General features: G+C 46.3%; 2 protein-coding genes across 6 annotated transcripts in view; one reads left to right on the top strand and one right to left on the bottom strand.

Annotated features, from left to right (window-relative positions):
- Positions 1 to 25,850, top strand: part of LOC135401323 (uncharacterized) — a 70,490-nt gene that overhangs the window by 20,177 nt on the left and 24,463 nt on the right. The gene's annotated exons all lie outside the window — the stretch shown is intronic.
- LOC135401321 (serine/threonine-protein kinase D3-like) overlaps positions 1 to 25,850 on the bottom strand; it is an 88,308-nt gene that overhangs the window by 43,038 nt on the left and 19,420 nt on the right. Inside the window, exon 2 of one of the 2 annotated variants that reach the window (XM_064633659.1) lies at positions 16,890 to 16,937. In XM_064633659.1, coding sequence (XP_064489729.1) covers positions 16,890 to 16,937 — 48 coding nt within the window. Of the gene's footprint in view, positions 1 to 3,172; positions 4,405 to 16,889; positions 16,938 to 25,850 lie in introns of those variants that run through there. The other variant, XM_064633658.1, reaches the window with a different exon arrangement.

Below are 25,850 nucleotides of genomic sequence, written 5' to 3'. Positions count from 1 at the left end.
AACCAAGAAAACGCCTGGTGACTACGGAGTGGGTCTGTGCTCCAGATTTATTCAAGCTGTAGTCGAACGTTGAAAGTAAAACCCCGTAAAAGCTCCCTATGAAAGGTGTTGAGCCACAAGCACCGGCAAAAGGCTGCCGGTATCACCTTCCTACCGGCAGAGCGAGCAAATAACCTGCCGTGCCGGTATAATACCGGCCTGGTGGCAACCCTAGCGTAGCGGTCAGATGAGCCGCACCGGTGGATAAGCCGCAAAGCGCGCGTTAGAAAAAAAATAAAATAAAAAATCGCGCATAAGCCGCGGCTAATACGCGTGAAATTACGGTACTACTTTTGGGGTTGTTTGTAAGCTAGATTCCACCAGGAACCAGACATTTTTCTTCATAGTGAGCAGACTAGAGTCTGTCTGACTTAAAGACACTACTGAAACGTGAGTATGCAAATTGGAAGTGCAAACGCGAATCTTCTAAACTGCGAGCAACCACACTAAAGAAATGCGGGCCACATACTCTCGAAAAAGTCCGACTTTCCTTCAATAAACTCTTTGCGTGTTACAATAGCGTAAGTTTGCTTCCCCTTCGCGAGGAAGCATAACGCAACTGCGCATAATGGGGTCCCCCGAAGTTTTACGCCTTAAACTTGATGGCGCGAACGAATGCTACGGGGGAAGCTGTCCGTGCCAGCGGGAAATCTCGCATTCAAGGAAGAGCCTTAATTTCCCAAGTGGCTCTTCTACCAACGACAGCACCTTCTGCCTCCAGTATAGACGCAATTTAACAAACACTGTGTCCCCTTTCTCTCAACGTCACCGAGATTTTTGTACTCGTAGCATTAATTACGCGAAAGACTTCTTTGCCTTTTTTTTTTAAATATATTAGCGCGCTCCATTCACAGGCTTCTTTTTACTTTAGCTACCTTTGTGGAACACTGGTTCGTGAAGAAGGCTATAATTACCATATACAGGGTGTTCCACCTAAAGTGATAAAAAAAAATCTAACTGGCGACGTACTCGACGGAGGATTATGGGACTTTCGGCAATTACCTTCTGGGAAGTTTTTCCGCCATTTAGGAAGGCTTTGGACAATTTTTAATTGAGGGAAATTGATTTTTTTTAAATTGAACTTTGCAAATTGCCAAGCGAACTTTCTTTTTTTTTTTTTTTTACAGAAATATGGAGCCCTCCGCGGATAACCGCAGACCCAACAAAAACTATGCACAGTATCGCAACAGAAATAGTAAAAAAAAATCGTGAAAATTACGATTTAGCCCCGCTTGCTTGATTTTCGCAAAGAAGCGCACGCAAAATGTGCGTCTGACGTAGGAAGTGCCCCCGCCTTAATTTGTTTTGTCGTCTTTGTGATAAGACGGTTGTTTTGGTTTCTTCGTGATAAGACGCTTGTCACCAGTATCAAGGTCAAAGCGGGAGAAAGGGGGGGGGAATATGTTTATTATATATAAAAAAAGGCGAAAGAAAGAAAGGTAAAACAAGAGGCGGGAACACTTCCTCCTCTTCTCGCACCTTCCGTGCGCTCTTCTTTGCGACAATCAAGGCTGGGCTAAAGCGGAGTTTATACAATTTTTTTCGGCTATTCCTTTTGCGATACTGTGCATAGTTTTTGTTGGGTCTGTGGTTATCCGTGGAGAACCCAATTGAAAAAAAAAGATCCTTCAATTGAAAATTGTCCAAAGCCTTCCTAACTGGCGGCAAATTTTCCAGAATGTCAGTGCTGAAAGTCCCACAGTCCTCCGGCGAGTAAGTCGCCAGTTAGAATTTTTATCACTTTAGGTGAAACACCCCGTATCTCCTGATTAGAAGCGCCCTTACATGTTTATCTAGTATGTCTTACTAAAGGAGTTGTGACACTTTGATATATGTGGTTCATCGCATCACGCACGCGTTGTACTGGACCCGCCAAAGTATTGTAAAAAAAAAAAAAAAACACGCACGCGACAATTATCCTTCTACGTTTCGTAGTGAGCAAGATACAAACACTCGAACAAGCTGTGACGTCAGAGGACAACGAGCTACGGCCATGCCCATTGGTCCTCGCGTAAGCACGCGACCTCTCTCACGCGCCGGCTCATTGGTGGAGGCGTCTGTAGTATGATGTCGGAACTGGATGCGTTTCGGTATTCGCGACGCCAATTTTCTGGGCCTCTATTACTCCCTATATGCTGTAAAAAAAAGCTTGGAAAGCAGGTTCGCGTCGATGCGAATAACGGTCTTTTATTCGGTACAACGTGGGCATTCACACATTGGTCGCACATTCAGTACGACTTGGGGGGCCAAGTGTCGCAATCCCTTTAATAGACTGCGTAACATACGATTGCACGCACGACTTTCTTGAAGCTCCCCGGGGGTGGTACTTTTGCGTGCACGTAATAGTTGACAGCGAGCTAAACGGCGTCGCTGTAATTACGCCGTCATTGATTGTGCAATAAAATGCATTCCTACAGTGGCGGGGTGGTGACCGACCGACCGCCCGCTAATGTGGCAGCCCAACTGCGTTTCCGTTTCCCAGTTGACGTAATGCAAAGAGAAAGCAAAAACAACGACGAAATGTCTGACCAAGCATTGTTTTGTTTAGCGAGAATAGAAAAGAGAGTACGTTTCGCCTTAGGAACGCATAGCGCAGGTTTTGCGATCGCACCTTCAGTTCAACTGCGTGTTTTGACCGGACGCCATTTTTAAAGCGGAGAAGAAAATATGTGTGGTCCAGTTTCTTAGCAGAAGGAGTCCGGTTATACCTTCTCTGGCAAGCGAAGCTGCTGTACAGGCTGTGCGTGTATGCTGGCGACAGTGTCTGCTGCCGCAGGGTCAGCGCGGCTACGCGAGTCGTCCAAGGGATGAACCCAAGACGTCCGTTCGCAAAAAAGAAAGTACACGACGCTATCCCCGACTATCCCTCCAGTAACTTTTATCATCTTTGTCAATCCGATTTTTTTTTTTTTTTCCCAAAAATATGTAGTAAGCGTCTAGTCATATACATATATTGCGTGCGATGCTGTATTTTGAGTTTCTTTAACGACTATAGTTCAGAACACGAACCGGCTTTTTCTGTCTAAGATTGGGCAACATAAGGAGGTGCACGGCCCTGCAGGGCACCGATTTTCAGTCGGCACAGTGAAGACAGTAAATGGTTTGAAATCACGTGGCACACAGGGTTGCCTACCTGAACTTGGGTGCAACACATGAGCTCCTTAGCAGACTCCGTTCCGCACATGAACGCCGAAATGCCGGAGCTTTCCGGCTGTTTCTCATCCATGCTCCGGGGGGAAGTTCTCTCACGTACAGATATCACACACACAGCCGACGAGAGCGTATCTTATCACGAGCGGAATGCAACCTGCGGGACATTTGTGTCGATGGTGGCGATGCACCTTTATGTCTTCCAACGTTCGGCGAAAGGGAATTGCGCTGCATGCACTGAACAACGGAAGGCGTCGAACCGCACGCGAAGCTTTGTCCATTTCCTATAGAAACATCCACTCAACTTGAGTGCTCCGGTCGAGGACTCTCGTCTCCAAGGAGGAAAACGAAGAAACGTCTGACAACAGTAGCGAAAAAAAGAAAAAAAAAGAAAAGCAACCAATCGCGCGAGAGCCAAAAATGGGAAGAAATCCGACTGTCGTCTGCCTTCGCTGAAGCAGAAACAGATGTGAACGATCCACCGGTTGCAGAAGGCGTTCTATTAGACTTGACGTTGACAGTGCAGACACTTGGATCCACATGCGAAGGAAAGGACAAGCATCACGGTGAACGTAATGAGACGAAAGGAAACGGAAAAAGGAAAAACATAGCGCAAGATAAAAGGAAATACCTGTTGAAAACTCGACAAGGCTAGGTTCGCGGCCACCTCTAATAATGTTGTCTGGCAACTACTAATATTAGAAAACTGCACGAAAAGAAAAAAATCCGGTGTTGTTCCACGGATAACGCTAATTTTGTGAAACTGAAAACAATAGTTAAATGAACATTCTAATGAGGAATGCGCTCACCATGGAGACTTAATGAGTGCATCTAAAATCCATCCGGAGCACAGCAGGACAATCTAAACCTCCCTATCACACGGTTGGTCGCTCCACAGAGTTTGGATAAAGGATGGACGAGTCAGGTAATCGCCAGGCTTAACGAGGATATTCCCCGGGGTCTGTTGGATCCCATTAACTGCTCCTGTATAATGCAATCGCCAGGGATATAGTGCACGCGTATGTAGGCGTTTTAACGCGTGAACCCGAAAAGGAAGGAGCCTAATATATACGGCGGGCGAGACACAAGATGTGTCGACAACTGATAACAAGAGCTACGGACATACGGAAGACCATTGGCGAGTGACACGAAATATGTACATACAAGATAACCTCACTGTGTCATAGATACTCATGTCACAGTGGCACGACAAACGGAGACTGGCAGCCAGAGACAACGGCGAAGGATGAACACGAGAACCGTACAACTCCAGCACAGTCAAGAGATGTCGGTCATCGCTGATCATAATCACACCATGGTGTGTCCCGGACGTCTTGTAGTATAGTCACTTTGTGATCCAAACAGCAAAAAACGATTACCAATATATTCTATGAACAGGGAAGAGGAAACTATTCAAACTCTTTCAACCCAAAACGATTCTTCGTCCAGAACATGACACAGAGAGAAGACAGCTTGTTGACAACGCAGGTGCTCTGAGAACGTGGTGCTCACGCGGAAGTGCTATCGGGGACCGACGACGAGGAATACACCGCAAGCAGCATCCTTCTTCGGCACAGGAAAGACGTGGCAAGCGGTCGCCGAAGAACTTCTAGAAGGCAATGAATGCTGGTGCCTGTAAGCAAGTGCGGCTCGTCGGTGTGTGATCGGTCGCGTGTGCTGACGCTCGAGCGCGGGGGCGCTGCGAGGTGCACACGCAGGCGCGCGCGGCTTGGGATCTCGCAGGCTGGACGCGCGCGGCACGGGCTAAACCGGGATGAAAAAATGATGCGGCCGTTATGGCAACGGGCGCGCGCGCGCAAGGATTCGATGTGCACGCGATTCAATTTCGATGCTCGCTGGCGCGAGAAATGCGCAGGTGTTTTCCTTTTCAGACATCGGTTATAAATGAGTGACGTTCCCGATGTGTGGGAGGAAGCTACTTAATTCAGGATGGGTGGAAAGGTGAAAGGTTAGCACTCTGTAGAAAGTATGCTGAATGTATTTGAGGACCGTAAACAGAGAACGTTATTAACTAATTGACACAAGCCGCCAGCGAGGTCTAAATAACGCCTTTGGCTGTCAAGATTGTAATGAATACCGTCTTTTATGAATTGCATTCGATGCACATGAGGAAATACGTCCTCATATAAACCTGCTCTGGCATAGGGTGGCTTCTGAACAGGGCTGAAAAAAATTAGAAACGAAATAGAAAGAAGTCTTATTTATTCGGTTTAAATCTGTCTCCTTTAATTGAAATCAGTTTTTTTTCCCGCGTTGTTTTTATCCTTTTTTACACACAAGCACCGCGGTTGTGAAAATTTGCGAGGCAAATTGTGACCAATGGAACAGAAGGCACCATTGTACGCCAACGTACAGACGCGTAAAAAATACTGTAGGGTGCTAAGGGCAATACCGATCGCTCTTCGTGGGGTGTAACAAACGAGCTGCTACATCGCACTAGAAAGTATTTTGTGACAAAATGTCAGGGCTTCAGACTGTGCCGCATTTTCTAGTCAATATATCATGCAACCCAGATAATCGGGTAAACTTTCTGCCACTGTATAAAAGATTGCGCAGCGTCTGGGTACATCGCTCCCTTCCTATAAGGCGTTCTCAATGGTTATAAAGTTTAAAGCGAAGGAGAACGGTAACATCTCGTTACGACCAAAGGTATCATTTCGGCCGAAGATGTTTCATCACGGCCAAACCACCAGGAGGACCACTTTAGGAGTTCCATTTGTATAGTGACAAACGTTCATTTATTAGTCTGTGCGTTGTTTGAATAATGTCTACTTATAAAATATTTCTATATAAGTCGCCACGTTTCGAGGCTTCCTTCCGAGTTTCAGAGCATTCAAAAAAATTAAAAACAATTTTCGCTGTTGGTTTTTCAATTCATTAAAATAAACGCCGACGACGATGTTACGAGACCCCCTTTGCAGCTTGTCGTTTTCAATTTAATCCCGCGAAATATCAAGTTTCTCGAGAGCGAGGAAAAAAAAAACTCTTTAAACGCCTCGCGCTGTTTTCATATTTTTATTTTATGTTACCCGATACATATAACACCTTCAACTTACAAGCGGGGAAATTGTTCGTTCGGTTGCGCTGCAAAAAGGAAACGCTGGTGCAACAAAGTAATGGCAACAAAGTAATTATTTTCGCTCGATCTGACACCGTGTTTCCAGCGCTATGGCGCTGGTCTGCCCGTGATCTCTTCTGTTTCTCCTGTTCTGTTTCGTGGCAGAACAGATTGCGTAACGGTCGATACCCCGTTTATTGTTCCGCTACACTCTCGAGTAGATATGTTTGCGCGGTTTCGCAATTCGCCAACATTGCAGATGACAAAAAAAAAAAAAAAAAAAAAGGAGAAAAGGAAAAAAAAGTAGAAAATGAAACAGCACTATCTCACATGGCCCGTCAGTGTGTACTTTCCTTCTAAAAAATTGAGGTCCACGAACAACAGGGAGGTTTGCACGAGTGTACTTCAATAAAAGGAGCCCTAAATATGTGAGCACAAATTTTACGAGAATGATCGACGTTGAATTGAATGAAATTGAAGTGACAGAGAATAAAATGGAGACAAGCTACTCCTGTACAAGACTGTGACCAGCGGCATGGCCGAGCGGGTTAAGGCGGGTCGTGCTGAAGACTTGGAGGTGGTGGGTTCGAGTCCTACCACCGGCTGTGCTGTCTGACGTTTTCCCCTATACGTTTTCCAAGACTTTTCCGACGAATGATTCCCTTGTTCCCTTGTTGTCTAGTTCCCTAGTTCCCTTGAAGTCGGCCCAGGACGCGTACTAACCCCCTGTACGCCCACTCCTTCCTGCTGTCCTCTCTCCATCTGTCCACATCAATACGCAGCTCATAGCCACAGCTGCTTCGCGGCGCTAAAACTGAATAAAATAAGAACAATGAAATATGTGCGTGAAAATTGGCACCTGTGAAACAATCGTACACAGCGTATAACCGTGATCACCGGCCTTCAAACAGGCGGCCTCCTGTGAAGGGAGGCTGACGGTGGAAACACTTGTCAATGTCGTAACGACGCCCCGCTATATCCAAAAGGAAAGGAACAAAACGAGGAAGAAAACGCTGGCGTGTCGATGGATACGTGTGCTGTACACACAGCGAATACTGGATCTCCGTGGACGAGGTGGATAAGCGGTATTTTTTATTTTTATTTATTTTTATTTGCCGAACCTCGCTTGCGCAAAGCATCAATAGCCTTCTTTCAATCATTGGGAGTGCTCCAGTGCTTTGGCATATGCAGGACGCGGCACTGAAGAGCCGCAGTGTGTAAACGGATAGCGTTTTGCAAATGTCAGACCATTGTAAGATGAAAATGTTCGTGCATGAACGCAAAACGTCACACATGTGTTCAACAGGTACAATACATTATATCTGGATACTGCATTAGCGAATGTAAAGGTCGCTTAATGCAAACTTATATGATCGATTTTATGCAGCGGTACGACGCGGAGACATGGTGACGGTTTTGTAGTCAAATGCATTTCGGAGCGCTGGCGTCGGGTACAGTAGTAATAAAACAGTTACACTAAATTTGTACAGTGCGTCTACACTGTAAAACAAGAAGCCAAACCCAGCCAGCTCAACCAACCATTTCCTTAGCACAGCTGCGTATATAGCTTGTTTCAATCATAGTTGAAGTCTCAACTGTTGTCGGAGCCGTTTGCACAACAAAGATGTCCCTTCTGTAATTATGCGCGTTGTGGATAAAAACAAAAAAAGACAACTGCCACAAAAGTAAAAAAAAAAAAAAAGTCGCGTAACCAACGCACCCCACCGCACGCAACGCACCACCCAAATCGCTTCCGAGTGCGGGCTCACAGACGCAGTGCAATCTTCGTCCTCAAAAAGGTCCTAGGTTCACCACCAGAAGTTACAACCCTCGAAAAGTTGTAAACAAGCCCCGGAACAGCGTACATTATGCAACGTCAATCCGTGCACAGCGAACACACAGCAAAGCGAATGTTCCCAGGAGGGCAGACGCTGCGTGACACGGTGACAGGTCACGCGTGCCGCCTCGTGGGGAAACTCTGTTTTCGAGTTTCGAAGCGTGCGTCGCGAGCGTAAACGATGCTACGCACCAAAGCCGCATGAAAATTTCAGAACTCGCCGGCATTCTGAGGAAAACGGTCAGATATATCGTCGCCGCCCACGAAGAAAATTGCGTTGAAAAGCCTACGCGTGTTTGCTCTCAGGCTCTCGTATAGGAGTTGGAGACACCGAAAAATCGAGTCTGCTCGACACGACCTGGGAATACGAAACTGAAAATCAGCGCCCACCAATGAGAGATCCTGCCGTCCGCGGGCGCAAAACAGAAAACATGCCAAGTGCATAGACTGTGATAGACGCCAGTTGCAGAAGTAAACATCCCTCGTCGTCACCGGAGACGTGCCCAGCACAGAATAAGGCAATGTCCGCTGAGGTGGATGGACAATGGAGCGACTATACATGACCACCGACGACGACTATCTGGAATGACCATATCTTTAAACAACTGACTGACTGCAAATCAGAAGGCCCATGTTCGAATCCTGGCGTCAGCACCCTTTTTTGCGTTGTTTGATTTGATTGATTCTTGGGCGTTGGGGGTTTACGTGTTCGTGTTTTTCCTTAAATGTAGCCTGCTTCGGCTAGCTCCCGTTGTTTACGTTTGTACGACTATATCTTGTTCAGATTTAGGGCTGCGCGAACAGTCACTTTGAAAGAGCACTGATGAGGCCATCACATTCTTTTCTGTTTCTTGCTGGGGCGTGTCCCGCAAAAAAAAAAAAAAAAAAAAAACAGAGAGAGAGAGAGAGCTCCTCCGAAAGGACAAACGCAGGTTGCAGCGAGCGCGGCACGCCTCTGTTCCGCACACTTTTCAAAAACCCTCCACTCTTGGAAAGAGCGTGCCGAAGGAGGAGGGGTACGTAGTGACGTCACCTATCCCCCTGGCAGGTCCCATCACGTGACTCCTGACGTACACCGCCGGCGCAGCTCAAGCACGTATGAACAGCGCGTGAGCTGAGGAGAAAGAAACAAAGGAGAGAGGCACGGGGTCTTGCCGACGCCACGCGAGGATCGTGCCGGCCGTTTGCGGCTGTTTTCTTTTTACTGTTTTTGTAAATGGCCATTGTTGATGGATAGCTTGCCCGCGGCCTCCTATGTACGTGTTACATGCCGGCTCAATGAGGCAAAATCGGCCGTTCACGCTACCGTATGGGGGCGTCAGTTTCCCATAGATTGAGAAGTTACCCGTCAAAAAGAACTCGTTACAAGTTAAGTTACCGTGTGCAATATGTAACTAAGTTAATAACGACGTTCTTCAGCATGAAATGTAACTCGCAGTTACTGAGTTACTTAAAAAAAAGAACGTGTTACTTCCAAGTTACTTCGGACACAAAATAGCATTACGCAGGTGCAGCGCGCGTGAGCAGTTGAGATAGACGTTGAGTTGCCTGCGGAGGAGTGCAACACCCTTAGATCGTTTTGGTTTATGTCCAACAATAGGCCTATCCCTGTTTGTAAACAAATGGCGTCATAGTGTCCGACAGCGCCAAAATTTAGTAGAATTGAACTACGCTCGAAGCTAGAGGTGAACAAGGTCGCGCACGAAAGCCACGGTCTTGATGAGATTGCGATATGGTCCCTTAAATGGACGCTACCCTCGGTCCTACTTTTCTTTCAATGGGAGGCAGCGAACAAGTGCCCGTTCGTGAAACCCAGCCCTCTCCTTCCGATTTGTTTCGGCTTCATTCTGTCTACCAATGTCATGATGACGTTTCTCTGGTAGAGGTCTATTCGAACGCTTTGCATCTTACTCCCTGTGGGCGCACAATGGTTCGGCTTCATTTCAATGGCAGCGGTTCTTACTTCCTGAATAAAATACTGTCATTGATTGAATAACACGATTTATGGCAAAAAATGCCATGAGGAACCAGAGAGAAAGCAAGAAACTATGTGGACGTGAGTGAAAAGGGAGTTAAAAGTAACTTGGAACTTAACTTAAGTTACTTTGGCAAAGTTACCTGAAAAGGGATCGAGTTCCTCTGAAAGTTACCACGGCGCAAAAGTACCGAGTTAAGCTACAAGTTACCAAAAAAAGGAACTTAGTTACAGTAACGACTAACGAGTTACCTCAAACTCTGCAGTTTCCTAGGGTCAGAAACACGGACAGTCGAGCATCGACAACCTTTGCCCACCCTGTAAGCGTACGCTGCCGTATGCTCTGTACATACGCTGCTCTACCGCGCTTAGCGGAGATAAGCGTCCTGTGGGGGGTGCACGCCGTGCAGGCCTCAGTCATCGCTCGATAAGCTGGTGGTTATCGAAAGACGCCGTGCCAGTTAGCGTTGATACGTTCTCTTTTTAGTGTCATATCATATCTCCGGGTGTTTGACGCCACTCTGCACTCTATGTGTAGGAGGACGGCGTCATGGCCGGTACTGCGGATATCGCATCGAGATAACTATCATCACCCTAGGAAACTAGCGCCACCATTGTGGATGACCGGCGCCTGTGTGTTTCGGGATCACTGGGCTGGCATGTAGTATACAGGGCCCACTTCAGTTTGTAAACAAGAGGGTGCGCATGTAACAGGCGTCGCCGGTGGGCAAAAGGGAGCAGGAAACCGCATGTGGTGTGTACGGCGTATTTGCCGTTTCTGTACCGCGTAGCACATACAATAGCTACACCACTTGGCGGCATGCCCTTAACAACGACCGAAAACACACTGTGACTCGCTGACAGACTTGTGCGTAACGCGTTACTAGTAATTGCGTTACTTGTAATCAATTACTTTTTTGAGTAATCGATTACTCAGTAATTGATTACTTTTCCGGCAGAGATTAACTTATCTTTCAGATGTTCTGCCCCAAGTGCAGCCCCTCGTGCCGTCGGCCTTTGTTGTCGCAAGCGCAGGTCACTGTAATAACGTTCTGGAATTTCAGGTCTCAGGAGGTCTCTCCCTAATGTTTTCCTACACCAGTGTGGTGGAACCTGAAGCTTTGGAGGTTTAGTAAGTCATGGGGAAGTTCCAGGCAATGTTCTTCCACAATCGGGTGAACGTCTTCCCGTGCGATAAATACAGTAGACGTAGAGGTCTACCTGTCCTACGCGTTTTTGTTTTTCGCGTTATTTTAGCTGTTCCGCTGTTGAGCTTTTCTTTCTTTCTTTTTTCTGAGGCACACAAAGACGGGTGTAATTTGTGTGAACGCAGAGTAACGACCGGAGTAACGCGTTACTTTTTTACTCGTTACTCAATTACATTTGGAGTCGAGTAATTGGTAACGGTAATCAATTACTTTTTTCGTGTAACGGGCACAAGTCTGCTCGCTGATCACGCAATTTTTGCGTGCTCCGCCAACCAAACAGGACAGCAGCGCCGTTGCATCGCTATGACGTCACGCACTGAAGTGAGTCTATATAGGAGGCTATGGCTTGACGAATGAAACTGGAGTTTCGAGCCACGCTAAATGTCACTTCACCGTCCCTTTAAAACCGAAGCGAATAGATAACATCTTCGATCATTGCGTGGGCCTTGTTGAGTCCTAAATGCTGTGCCTGTCTCAATTCATTCCCCGAGTCTCTGCAGTTCACGAAGCGAATGTTACATAACCGATCCGTATATGCTTGTTATGTTCATATCTGTACAACCCCACTCCCCCATGCAATGCTCGCAAGAGCCTTTGGGGTATTGTAAATAAATAAATAAATAAATATATGGACGTGATATATCCGTTCACGGGTCATCGCATCAAGCCGCACTGTATACCTTCTCTTTGTGCGTTTTCGGGCTTACGCGTGCCGCTTCGGAACTGTCCGAATATATTACATTCCTTCGATTCGAAATTGGAATATGTGGATGCCATATACGAGTCTGAATTCAAATCTAATGCGCAATTATGGGCTTATCGGTATTCGAAAAATTCGAATGTTCGTAGAATCCTATATTGTATGCGTACATAGAGCGTTACCCTTTCCCTAATGTTTGTTTCGCGATTCGCTTTCTACATACACGTCAGCCAGAACCCAAGTTAACTTTGTATTTACGAAATTCCCTACCACCGAATGTACTGTATCTGAGGTTTTCCCTGGGTTCTCCGGAAGACTTTCCAGACTAATGTCGGCACAGTTCCCCCTGAAGTCGGCCCAGGACCGCATACTAACCCCCTGTCCCCCACTCATACCCACAGTTGCTTCTCGGCACTAACACGGAAATAAAAATAATAAAAAAAAATCATCCGGCGCTCAGGAAAAAAATAGCAATAAGCAGCAGGTGGGTTATACAAGGAAATGAACTATGTATACGGCTATACACCTGAATGTATTACTATATGTCGTGCCGCTCAAATCTGCGACGAAATTACGTCTCTGAACAACACGCGACTTGACCAAGCAGTGCCGGGCAGGATAAGGCTTGTTCTTTAAAGTTCTGCGTCCCGGCGATCGAACAAAGCACAGTATCGGGTTTGCTGGCGCATACATAGGACGAATTGACGTCCACGAAAGGAAGGCAGCATATTGCAGACGCGTATACAGCAAACAGTAAAAAAACCTACTTTGCTCTCTGCCCATAACGTTGATGCTGTTTACATATGTATTGCTGCCCGACCAGCGTGTACCCTATTACGTAGCACCGTCTATTTCCTCGCGATAACAAGAACTACAAAACGCATGAACGAGACGTAACCATATATACACGACAATTACGGCGAAAGAGAATTCCGAGCGAAAGCAAGCTTCACCGCAATGCAAGCAGCGTTCTCGCTATGGGACAAGATTAATGCGATGGGAAATAGAGCCATAGAGGGAGATGAAAAGAGATAATGGACACACGCGCAGTCGCATGAACAGCAGCGGGAGGTCCCGAAGCTCCCAAAGCGCCCTTATACGGGCAAGCAAAGTTCCTTATTCCTCTATTGTTATACAGGCGCTATATTGCAGCGCACGCCGAGACGAAATAAACGTCGCAGCAGACATCGTTAACGCGGGGGCATACGAGAAAAGGGCATCACCTATGAAGCGGGCCTTCATAACGCCAAGACGTTAAGCATGGTTACTAGGGATGGCTAGCACCGTTACGCCTGGGGAAAGCTGTGTTCTGGGTCTAGTTTGTTTGTTTTTTGTTTACCTGCGATTCAAATAGGATTCCAGCATACACTTGAGGCTCTTCGTTGTTTCTCTTATTGCCTTAGGATGCTCAGTGCGGAACTATATACTGCGGTGTTAACGAAATTCGCTGCTTCCAACACATGTTTCGGCGAGCTATCGGATTAACGCGTACATCGAATTATCGTGTACAGCTTACACTGTTCAACGGTCACTGTTACAGGTCAACGGGCAATGCGAGAAGACGATGAGCAGTGCGATATCCCAAAAATATAAATGTATATGCGCATACAATATGCAGTGCAAAAATATAATTACAGAAAATGCCAAAAATACTTCTTGTCAGAAAAAAAAAAGTTATGAAAAATATATGTCGCCAAAAAGAGTGTTTCATACACGTGCAAGTGTCGATCGACTCGGGCCTTAAAAAGGAGAGCGTACCGAGCGTTAATTTAAACGGTAATTAAATTTCAAGTACGCACAAAAGCTTCAAATGTTAACAAAGATGATTTAACCTGATTGCTTCACTGGACGATTACATCGCGAGGCTAGAATAGAATAGAAAGAAAAAAATGGAAACGTAGCTGGCGCTGGTGCGACCAGCTGTTCGGATCGCGAGACTATTATAGGTCAGTTTCGCTGCTCCGTCGTACAAGCTACGTAGACAACGAGAATTGGCCGAGGCTGACCACAATTAGGGACAAACGCATTTTGGTTGAATTCGTCGTAAGCTACTTACAGATGCAGAAGCCGAGCAATGGAGTGTAATGTCCCAGTAATAAGGTGTAATATTGGCCGCCCAACGTTCCAAAGCACTTGCCCCAGTATTGCCAATATCCAGCTAATATTAGACCAAGATGTTGCGCTACCTGCAACGCGTCCATTAAATAGGCACCCACATAATAGGCCAATATAGGGCCAAGATGTGCTACCTGCGGCGACCCACTCATGCATTCGCCCGACTCTAATACAACGCTTCTAATCAATCGCTGTCACGTCTCCGCGGCAACATTGGGGACACTCTGAAATTCAGGCGACATCAGAACCCAAATCTCTGTACAGGATCCGCACAACAAGTGCTCGTATCTAACGCCGTTTGAGGGCTACACTCTATCCGAATATGCAATGGGGCGGATGAAGAATTCGCCCTTGACACGCTACACTGGCGAGAGATATCCGCGGTGAATGCATCGGTGCGTATCGAGATCTGCCGCCACAGTGCATGTCTAACGCCGCTTATAAGTAGTATATACGTGTTGTCAGATAACGGTGCTGTCTGAGTTGTCCGGGACAACGATGGGGAGGAGAAACGAGGAGGGGCATAATTCGATATTAAAACGTCAAAACGCTAAGTGAGTTTAAAACCGGTGCGGCTGGTTGCTGCGTTCCCGCATTTCCACCAAATATTGTAATAAGAACTAAATTGGTAAGCACAAAGAGGTGCACGACACAGGTGACCTTTCCAACCGCTCGCCGGTGCTCTTTAAATGTTAATGCCTTCCACTAATCTTAATACCGCTTTATATCGGAAGAATACAAAATAGCGTTTGGACAACACAAAACCCGCATTACAAGAAGCTTCATCACACGCTTTGAGCACAATTTTTAAAAAGAAAGAAGAAAAGGAAAGCACGATACCATCAGGAAAGAACGCACCGCATTGCTAAGCGTTACTTCTCAAATGCACATAGGTCGAGGAACTCACCCAAGACAAAAGCTTGAAGAGCACGCGTTTGGTCCTCCACACTTTTTTCTTGCAGGGCGGGTTGTTGTACTGATGACTCACTTGCGCGCCAGCACGGTTCTGGTACACAGAATGACTGGAAACACGTTCTGTGCAGCGACTATCCACCGTCAACGCGACCGCGTCCTCCAGCCTCCCGGACAGCTTTGCCGAACAGCCTGGCGGCATGACTGTCTACCACGTTACTGTAGGATGGCCCACACACCGCAACAACAGTGTACAAGTTAGAGCATGTCCCTATTTCGCTGCATATGAATGGCATATATATGCTCCAGCGATTCCACAGCAGGCTTCTTGAGCCGTTTCAGAGGCACAAAAGATACGGGAACCACAAAGCGCGCCACAAGAATGGATCTTGACGTCGTCGTGATGGAAGATGCGTTTATCCGTTGTATTACAGGATGTCACACAGGAAAGCACACGAGAGATAACCCGCCCGTCGCGCGCAAAGAACTCCCGCTTGGACCGAGCGCTACAATCTGTGGCCACTATGGGAATGTCCGCTGCTTCCAACACTTATGTTCACCTCGAGACAGTCGTCCGTCACAAACGGCGTCGAAGGTGACCACCGGCGTCGACTGCCATGACCATCGCACGCGCAGTGGAAAAGCGCTTCGGAGAAAAAAAGCTTCGAGATGAGATCAGCTGCAGGACCGCGCTGCAAGGCGGTCAACAGCGCAAGTAAGCATGGGGACAGAGCGCAGCGAAAGGGAAACCGTAAACTCAGCCAAGGTCGCAAGCTGAGCGTGAAGCGACCCCAAACGTTCGGAGGCGGTCGACCTCCCCCGTCGCCTTCTTCGGGTCTTCACTGCGCCGGAGTGTGCGAGTTTCGAGAAGACACCCGGGGAAATCCGCGCAGTTAACGTGCCAACGACCCGAGAGGTATAACAGGTGGAGGACTGGAAGTGAACGCGTTCCGGATGATGTTGCAGCCGAACAAGTTGGGAGTAAATGCTGTGTACGGCCTTCGACCATGTGGAGGTGATATAGCATGTCCCCCACGCGTGGACGTGGAAGCGTTGGAAGAGGAGGCTGAACTAATGAGGATGAATACCTTGGACCCAGTAATCGCAACAGGGTAGTATCCTCTCCAACATGCGGTGTTCACAGAAATGTAAAGTGATACTCTAAGCCCATTCTCCTGCGTGCTTAATTAATAATTGTACTCCCTCGCCCATTTTTCGCGTACGTCCCCTGCACTGGAGGGCTCCTGAAATCTTGTAACCTTTTAAATCATATCGTATTGATCCGATTCACGATACATAACACCATACGAAACCACATACGGCACCAAATATGTACGCCATAACAGCAGTATACGACACAATACGAAAACCAGAAGCCAAGTGCAAGTAAGCTACTGGCAGTAAGCCGTCTGCATTACATCGGCACGTTCGCTGGGGCTCTCGGCTTTTACGCGAATCGCTAAGTCACACGTCTATATATATGAGCGAAATGTCGGGTTGTATCCAAAAACAGCCAGATCTAAAAGAATGCATCGATCCGTTTATTCATCTATTTATGTCCCTTCGTTTCACATCATTCGGGGGCATTATAAATGTTTGTGATGCGATCTAGCACTTCACTGCAAAGTGTTTTTGTGCAGGGCACACAAGACCTCATCCGACTGTCGTAGACGTTATACCAACTTCATTTTTCTGGTTCTTCGCCGTGAAGCAGACGAGCTCCACACACTTGCGGAAAAATGTTTAACCAGGAATTTCGCCGCGTAGGCCGCCCTGACCTCAACGCCAGCTTTTATAGGGATCGATAATGTTGCGAGGGCGTATAGCTCATGCTCTCAATGTGGGAAAGGTATAGATTCAATATGTGTTCTCACCTTGGCGGACTTAGGCACTTGGGAAGACAGTGAATTCGACGAATTCGCCTGAAAGCAGGGAGAGAGAGAAAAGTTAGAGAATGTCAACTGTACAAGGAAACCCACAAAAGGACGTCGCCCCGCGAAGTATTGAAACGGCGCGGTAGAGACATTTCAGAAAGTTCACGCGTGACATTTCAGTGGCATCTCCACGCCATAAGGAAGCAGTATATAGTATATAGAATAGTAGCAGTATAGCATAGTATAGATGTATAGTATAGTATATAGGTATACATATAGTGTAGTATATAGGTGCGAGATTGTTTGTGGACCTTTTTTCTTATATTCTCTCATAATCCTCATCAACTTGACGAACAAGAAATAGGAGTCATTTGCTGTTCCATACGCAACGCGATTCAATCAAGCCAGGGGCAGGTTTCGTGTTTCAACTTTTGTTTCCGAAAAAAAGGGTTTTGCGTTGTATACCTTTCGTAATCCGTCATATTTCATTTTCCCGACATTCGTTATACGCCTATTTTCCTAACACTGTAACGCTCACATTACATTTTTAAATCTAGTTTTCTTTTAAAACAGGAATGAGAGAAACCAAGCAAGTCCCTGTACAAGCAGTTGCACTCACAACAGTTATTCCGGTACATCGGCACTAGCACATCGGCAACCAAATGATCCCATATTAAACTGTCTTCATACGTTCCTTATTCAACTACAGTATATAGGATAGGATATAATATAGGCTTGTCGCACCAGTGCGATCTACGTTTCCTCTTTTTTATTTTTACTTCTATTCTATTCTATTCTATTCTATTCTATAGTATAGGATGAGCGTTGTCATTGCTCATTTTGCTGCGAACACTAGCACACTAAAATATGGATTGTATTCAGCCCTGAGGCGCCGTTATTTGCAAGTGCACGTATCTGTGCAACAGAAATGCTCGAAAGGTGGGATATCAGCACCAGTTCGGCCGCAATTGATCTGCACTATTTCTGGGTGCTACCATTTAGCGTCGACAATCACAGCCGCGCGCGCCATACTAAATGTATTGTCGGCCGGCACCAGTCTGGCTCCTATTTTCCCATAGCGGCCGTACGGACAATCCGGCGGACAGACACAAACAAACAAACGCCGTCTATAGCAATGGTTCAGTCATGATATGAGCACATTAAGTTATTATGAAGTGCCCCGACGTTTTCAAGTTAGACGCTCTATATTCATTTTAATACTTAGTTATCATATGTGTTTACTATTTATGTATAGTACCTATCGTTTCGGCCCCTGTTCTTGGTAATCTCCAGAAGCGATGCCTTCTAGTCGTAAGAGCATCGCCAGACCTACATGATACATTTATCCATCCGAGGCATCCGCTTAACCATATGTATCGATCGTCTCATTTAGCGCTGTCATTTATTTTAAGGTAACTTACCCGCTCATTAAAATCGAGCAGAGTCATCATTTTGGCTTAAGAGAAAGTAATGCGCACTTGTTACCGTTGGGAAATTCCAGACGGTTAAATTGCTCTGCGAATTAGCGGAATATCGGTCGGACTGATCGATACCGTATACATACTTGATTTCACCTCAGACGTCTCCCATTGGTGGAGGGCAAAGGCCTGAAAGGCGTCGTAAAAGGGAGTTACTGAGGGAAGGAGATGACCGGAAAGATCCAGCTGCAAGAGGGCGACATTCTACCAAGGATGTACCTCGAAATAAAGCGATCGAAATGCCCGTTGCCAAATAAACTACTGTAAATAAATGCTGGAAATTGACAAGAGCAAACTTAGGCTAACCTGGACATGAAATATGCAAGCACCGAACTTGACTAACCTAATAATAAACTAACCAACGGGCTGTTCCGTCGTGTCCGCCTTGCCAAGCCTAACGGCCGTTAAAATGTGGCCTTCGTTCGCTTGGACAGACGTCGAAAACTCGTGAATCTGAGTGGGTAAGTATAGTGATAACTGATAAGTAAGTATAGTGAAGAAGCAATCGAGCATTCTCTTTGTTTTGGAGAACGTGAATTTCGAGATCGGGGATTTCGCAACCGGGAATATCGAGGTCCACCCTCTACCAAATATCGTCATGTGTGACAGAAACACGTTGATGACAGCACGTCTACAAGGTGGCGCTGAGAACGGAAGACATTGTAGTAGTGGCCCCCATACGTGTATGCATGTAGCATTGTTCTTCCTGCATTCTTTATGTGGATTAGAGTATGCTCTAAAAATGCGAGTGTAAACCTGCGCGAAGGAAGCATACGATCGAGGAACTACTTTTGAAAGGGAACTGAGTTACGATTCCACGTAAGTGATTACCACGAAGTGATTAATTTGTTGCTCCATATTTTACGGTGCAATTGCGTTCGAAGTGCAGCTGTCTGTGTGAAGGCGTAATATACTAACTTTCATTCATTCTGCGCTGCACAACGTTCGAGTTTTAATGCGATTCCCTAAAGAAAACTATAAACGCTGATGAACTCACACGTTAGCTATATTGACAGCAGGGTTGCGGAGTTACCATTCTGGGGTTGGAATGATTCCGGAATCATTCCAGATTTATCAGAGTCCGGAATGGAATTGGAATGGTATGGCGGAAACTGTAATACGGATGGAATGGAATTAGGCATTTTTTTCGCAGGCGGAATGGAATTGGAATGGACTGGTCTGGGTGCCACACGATCAAGGGCAAAATAACCTTGTCTTTTTGCTTTTTCCGTGATGGGTAATGTCAATCTCCTCTATAGTACTGCTGGGCTACCCAGCACGGTTACCGGTCCCTTTTCTTTTATTGATGGAATTAAAGGAATCGAATGGGGTTTCCAAGCCATACCAGGAGTGGGAATTGGCCATACCTTTTCATTCCGAGGAATTGAAAGGAATGGAATTATCACAAATCCCCATTCCTCGGAACGGAATTGGAATGGAACGGGTGATCCCATTCCGCAACCCTGATTGACAGTACGGGTGTACGGTGCTAAATATTATATATACAAAAAACTAATGTGAGAAATTTGGAGGAACGAGCCAGGAAGCATGTGTCTAAACGTCCCGCGCCTAATTATTACAGACCACCGGCACGGTTTCTGCTAGCTCGACACAGCTCGACACAGTGTCATACGTAAATGAAACTCTTCTTTCTTTTTTTAGCAGGCAAACGGGATGCAATCTCAACTGCAGCACTTTTACTCTGCGTCCGTCGACGGACGACGGTAAGACGAAGGCCATATAAACCTTATTCTCAAAGCGTTCTACGTCATCAATGGGGACGGATGCTGTGAAGAGAGTCCTATACTATCTATAGGAGGCATCAAAGGATTGGGATCAGGTGGGGCTTAGATGGAAACACATCTGCGCATATTGGGAAGATGTCGATCGACTCTCCGTTGTATAGATACGGGAGTGAGCTTTTAACGATCATGTGCTATCGATCACGCACGGGACAACTATCTGCCAATGATCAATTCATCAAAAAACAGAGTTAAGTGTACGTCACCGCGGTCTATATGCTGCAACTGGAAGTATTACGAGCAAGAAAAAAAAAACATATGAGTGAAAATGGCAACTAAACTCAACTTGGGAGAACACGACTGCTTGCGCGTCCAGAGCATTGGTTACAACGAACCGCTATCTTAAGATACAATGCAGTAACGGCTGAATAGTGTTTTAGCGCTTTCGTAAGAGCTGGATTCATTGCGCATACACTCGAAAGTGCCGGAATGCCATATCTGCACGGTGTGATACAGTTTCAGGAGCTTGCCAAACAGAAAAGGAATTATAATTCATCATATCACGTTCAATTTATATTGAGCGGTCGTTGTTTACCTTTCCCTCACGATGCGCGACGGTTCCCTAGATATACAAATACCCGGAGAAAACATTTCGTATATTCATAGAGCTTTTCCCCAGTAACCATTGTAAAGCCTCCTCCCTCACCTGTGATATTGCGTGGGTGTATCCATGTATTTTGGTAATTTCATCGGGCTGTTTGTTCCACGTTCGTGACGCCACTTTGTACAGAACGGTGGCGAACACAATAGTGAAGTGAACACAACGCAAAAGACAAAGGGACGGAGGAACGGACAGGGCGAGCGTCTCGTCCTGTCTGTTCCTCCGTCCTTTTGTCCTTTGCGTCGTGTTTACTTTATGCATTCGCACCAACTAGCCCAATTGCTCGTCGTGTTGAACAATAGTGAGCTTCAGTGCATCATACGCGATCGCCTTTGCGTATACGTAAGGGATGGCGTTGGTGGATCTGCGCACACGCAAAACATAGTGAACTTTGCGCATTGCGCAGAACCACCACGCTATCCCTTACGTACGCAATGGCGACAGCGTACGATCGACACCACCTAGATAGAGAAAGCCTGCTTACTCATCGACGTGACGGAACAACTAGGTCAGCCAATCAGGATCGTGTTTTCAACGGCGGTAGCCAATTACGAACGTGCTTTCAGCGGTCGTAGCCATGGAGACGAACCACCGTCGTCTGCGAGTAGTGATTGAACGTCCCCGCGTGCTAAATGCGAAATAAAGCGCAGAACGGTCCCGTATCCTTCTAAAGACTGATTAGTGAGTTTTCGTATATCGTTGATAAAGTTATCGTCTCTATCGGAACCAATCGCACTCGTGCGTGACTCAGAATCTTATCCACTGATTGGTTCCTGTTGATACGGTGAGACGCTAGCCACGTTATCAACGGTCTGCTACAACTCTCTATTTTCTGGAAAGCGTGTTGCACTTTTTGTCTATACAGATTCAGGACTACAGGTTCCAAGTTAGCTGCAATCATTTGCGAGTTCTTGAATTCGCAGAACGGCGAATCGGAGTAGCAGACGAATTCTGACTATATGTCCACGTAGCGAAGGAGAGAGAGGAGGCAATAGGCAGGCCTTCTGTAGCTTGGTGGCGTTGGTACGTTGCACTAAAACTCTCTAATAATACGTCACTGAAACGTACGCTATGTGGAGATGTGCTGGTTAAGTATAGGTGCTGGTATGTTTGTTGCATGGACTGTTCGGTTAGTACTTTACCGTTTCACCCCTTGACCATAGCCGGAGTCTGTTTTTTTTTTTTTTTAAGGTTCATATACCTAAAAAAAATATGGCTACCCTAGATGGCTACGTCGAGCGAATACTAAATAACTTGTTTCTGCTGACGCTAAACTAAATAAAACTACTTACTTTTTAATAGCTGCAAGGCAGCACCGATTGGTAAGGAGATATTTGTCTTAGAAAGAAAACAACAACAAAAATAAAAATATACGGGCTACAGCTTCCTTTCGTGAAGAAAGAAGGAAGTCACTGAAAAGGTTAGCCAACTGCAGGACTCGAACCCACGTCTTCTGGATTGCCGGTCCATGGGCTCTACCAACTGAGCTAAGCTAACACGCCTCTCCAATGCCTTCCAAGGTCTGAGGCTTTGTGTGTTTGTCATTTCTTCCGCGTTTGAGCCTCAGAACATCAATTTCCATCGTGTTCCTTTCGTGTTCACCAAGTTCGTCCACAACGAGACCGTAAAAAGCGTGGGCTTCTTGCGGCGTTTTGCAGAAAAAAGGAGAGAGAGATTGCTTCGAGCCCTGCTACACGTTCGAAGTTGACTTTGCATCAGCTAATTCGTTGTATGCCGTTGGTATCATACTCCCCCACTTATTGTAACACTCTGCCCGAACCTGCGGCACACAGTTACAAGAGTTAGCTGTCGCATTTTCGCAATTTGTCGGAGTATCTCTTAAAAGATAACGTTTATTTTGTGTGACCATAAAAAAACAAGATTTGTTCTAGCTAGTGGAGTTCAAAATGCAAAGTTTTCTTTCCTGTACAAAAATAGAAAAATCGACAAACTTCATCGTCTCACTGTGCCTCACGTTCCCCTACCACTGCACAGAGCAAGAATACAACACTTCCGATGTGCCTCATGATAAAAGGAAGGAAAGTAACCATGCATCCACCACATCACCTTCAGTTTGGCAGCACCATAGGCGACTTCGTTTGGTTTTGCTGTCGCACGAGTTCGTGTTCTAACCCGGTAATCCTTCAGTAATTGTGCAGGAAGCCGGGACTAACGCGTTTCGACACGAAGGAAGATAACAACAGAAACTGCTGCCAGTGTAGCGGCCGCACGCCGGATCGAATTAATGGTAAACTGTGCGAAACACGCCAGAGATTTGTTTCGGCACGCAGCTCTGAAACTAACGCAGCATGCATTATAGCAGATGTCACTCGAAGACTGAGCGGCTCCATGCGATATCAAACCGCCGTTATCCGAGACAATTTCTTAGATGTTATTGAAGACACCGCTATTCATCAACGCATCCTTACATTCGTAGTTCGCAAAGTTTTAAGACTAGGCCTGAGCGTCGCGGGCGCGCTTTCATTCGATTATACTCGATTACGACTGGAAAGCACTTAAGGACATATACGCGTTAGTACGAGAATGGTACTGCGACACGGAAGTGATCATAGCACCCCAGAAAACAGAAGACCATAAAATTAAAAAGCAATTTTAGATTAACCATTTTGCACGTACGTTGCGAGTGCGTACAAAAATAAAAGTACTTAACCACTACGGAAACTACACCATTAACTGTACAACTTCTGCATTCAAGGGCTCCTCAAACCAGATGAAATGTGAGAACTGTACCGACCTGACGATGCGCAAAAAAAAAGTAAAAGGAGGAACGAAGGCATTGCTGCGATATTGTGCTTTCGGAAGTGGGCTTCCCCGCTTAGCAGCGGTGCACGAACGAAAGCCGACTCTACGTCGCTTTATACGTTATCGGTGGGGGAGAACAGTATGTAGCCAAACCAGTTTCAGCGAATGCATTTCGACTTCAGCTCTTTTTTGCTATGCGCCATCAAAAATGGGTACCGGCCTAAACTACGTTATCTACCTTATCAAATCGCTCGTGAAGAATTAGCCTCTCTGTTTTGCTACACGAATGGAGAATACACTCAAGGTGATTAAAAAAAAAAAAACTGTCCAAATCCACCCTTTAAGAAAAAGTCTCATCCATCTAAACTTGTATCATAAGCTATCTTACCCCCCCCCCCCCCAAAGCCGCACACACAACCCGTTCCTTCAACATCCACAGGCCACCTCAACCGTGCACCACTGGCGTGACCAATCTTTCACTTACACAACTCTCAAACACAGATAAGCGCGGGCATTTGACGCCGAACGGCCTCTCAATCATCTTACCGTTCACGATTATTTGGTAGGAAATCTGGTACTCGCTGCATATTACCAACATTGTAAAGCTTTTCTTTCATTTTGATTTTCATTATTCTTTCGGTTTCGGGGCCGTACAAAACAAAAGATTCCTTCCCTAGAAAAACGTGTATCGAGGTCGGCGGAAAAAAGCGGGTCGCCCGGCTGACGCCACGCTCCGTCGAAGACGCTGCCAGACGTTTATTACGCTGCCCCGTTAAGTTGCACAATGGCAGCAACCACCACTGTAGTGGTCAGCTGCAGCAGCAACAACAACACAAAAGCAGTCAAGGGCTCCTCGCGCGCACACAGAACTGTGGAGGAGGTTTACTTTGCAGATTACTCTCGGAACTTGTATTTCACATTGTTCTCACACAATGCCTCCACCGCTCACGCGTGGCGTTTTTCTTTCTTTTCTCTCTTTTTTTTTTGTGTGTGTGTGTGCGTGTGTTTATACAAAACGTTACCGTTCTTTGAATTAGCATGCGCTGAGATGGGCAAAGTACCGTAGTTCAAAATTGTGCTCGGGATGGAAACTTCGAAGATTTGTCAATGCGCAGCGCCTGTAAAATTTATCAAATTAGTACAAAATGACCCGGTAGGTATCACTACGGTGTGGGTCACTACAAGGTGACATGGTAGGTAACACTGTGGCTTACTGAGTGACATTGCTGATTGAAAAAGGAAAAGAAAAGAAAAAGATTGTAGCCCGGATGTAGCCGTGGCCTCACCTCCTCTCAATGGCAGAGAATGTAGCAGCGTAAATCTTTGAAGAAAAAAAAAAAGACTCTACTGAGTGTGCTTTGCCGCACGAACTCACATACGAAGCGTTCTCACCACCATTTTAACGACACTCTTTCGGCTCGACCGACGACACTCTCGGTAGATCAATTCAGTTCCCAAGTCGCCTCCCCATATTGCGGGATACTACTCGTGGAAGATCCTTCAACGTGGGCTGACTTCATAGGCAACTATGCCGGGACAGCCCATAAAACTACCAGACAACGGGGTCGTAAACTAAAGGCCACCGGAACCGCGCCGGATCTCCTCCGCATTCGAAGCAGTCACGCGCCATTAGGGATAGGCTTAGACCACGTGACACATTCTGCAGATGGCGTTCCAGTGGTGAAAGGCATCTCCCAACTTGCAGACACTTTTTCTCACTCTCAGCTGTAATATTCGTCTACATATAAACTACAAAGCCAGCGTATATAGCTCGTTGCGAATGAGAAAGCGCTTCCCATGCTTCAGCTCCACGAATGCATTATCTCGCGGATTTTTACGCACATCTTCCGTGAACGCATGCACGGAACTTCCACTACGGAGAATATCCGGGCGCTTTATAAGATTTGTCTCTTTCAAGACTCGACATGCCATTAAAGTATTTCATTGTCTCTGCTTTCTGCGTAAAACTAAAGTTAAAAAGACACAGCATCGAAGAAACGTACGGTACGTTTTCATTGGGAGAACGGAAGTACGGTGTTTCAGGGAAGATTTGTGGCTTAACCCACAGTGTCGCAAATAGCCCTTGGAAACTGCGCAATCTGTTTTAGGGGTGGCCCGAAAATGGCGCTTGTTCGCCATTCTGCGTGCGGCGCGACTCCTTTATTACTTTATCGTTGACCCCGAGTTCAAACTCTTACAGGTCGTAGTGACTCTCAAAATCAGGGCTACATTTTCCGGTGGCGGAGATGTAGCAAAACTGTGACTGTAGCTCTAATATTTTAAGGGAGTATTACGGTAAACTATGGGTGGCCGTGTT

The sequence above is a fragment of the Ornithodoros turicata genome, chromosome 7 (assembly GCF_037126465.1).
Source record: "Ornithodoros turicata isolate Travis chromosome 7, ASM3712646v1, whole genome shotgun sequence".
Taxonomy (NCBI): Eukaryota; Metazoa; Arthropoda; class Arachnida; order Ixodida; family Argasidae; genus Ornithodoros; species Ornithodoros turicata.
The sequence above is the reverse complement of the archived record's forward strand: the minus strand, read 5'-3'. Positions and strand labels throughout refer to the sequence as shown.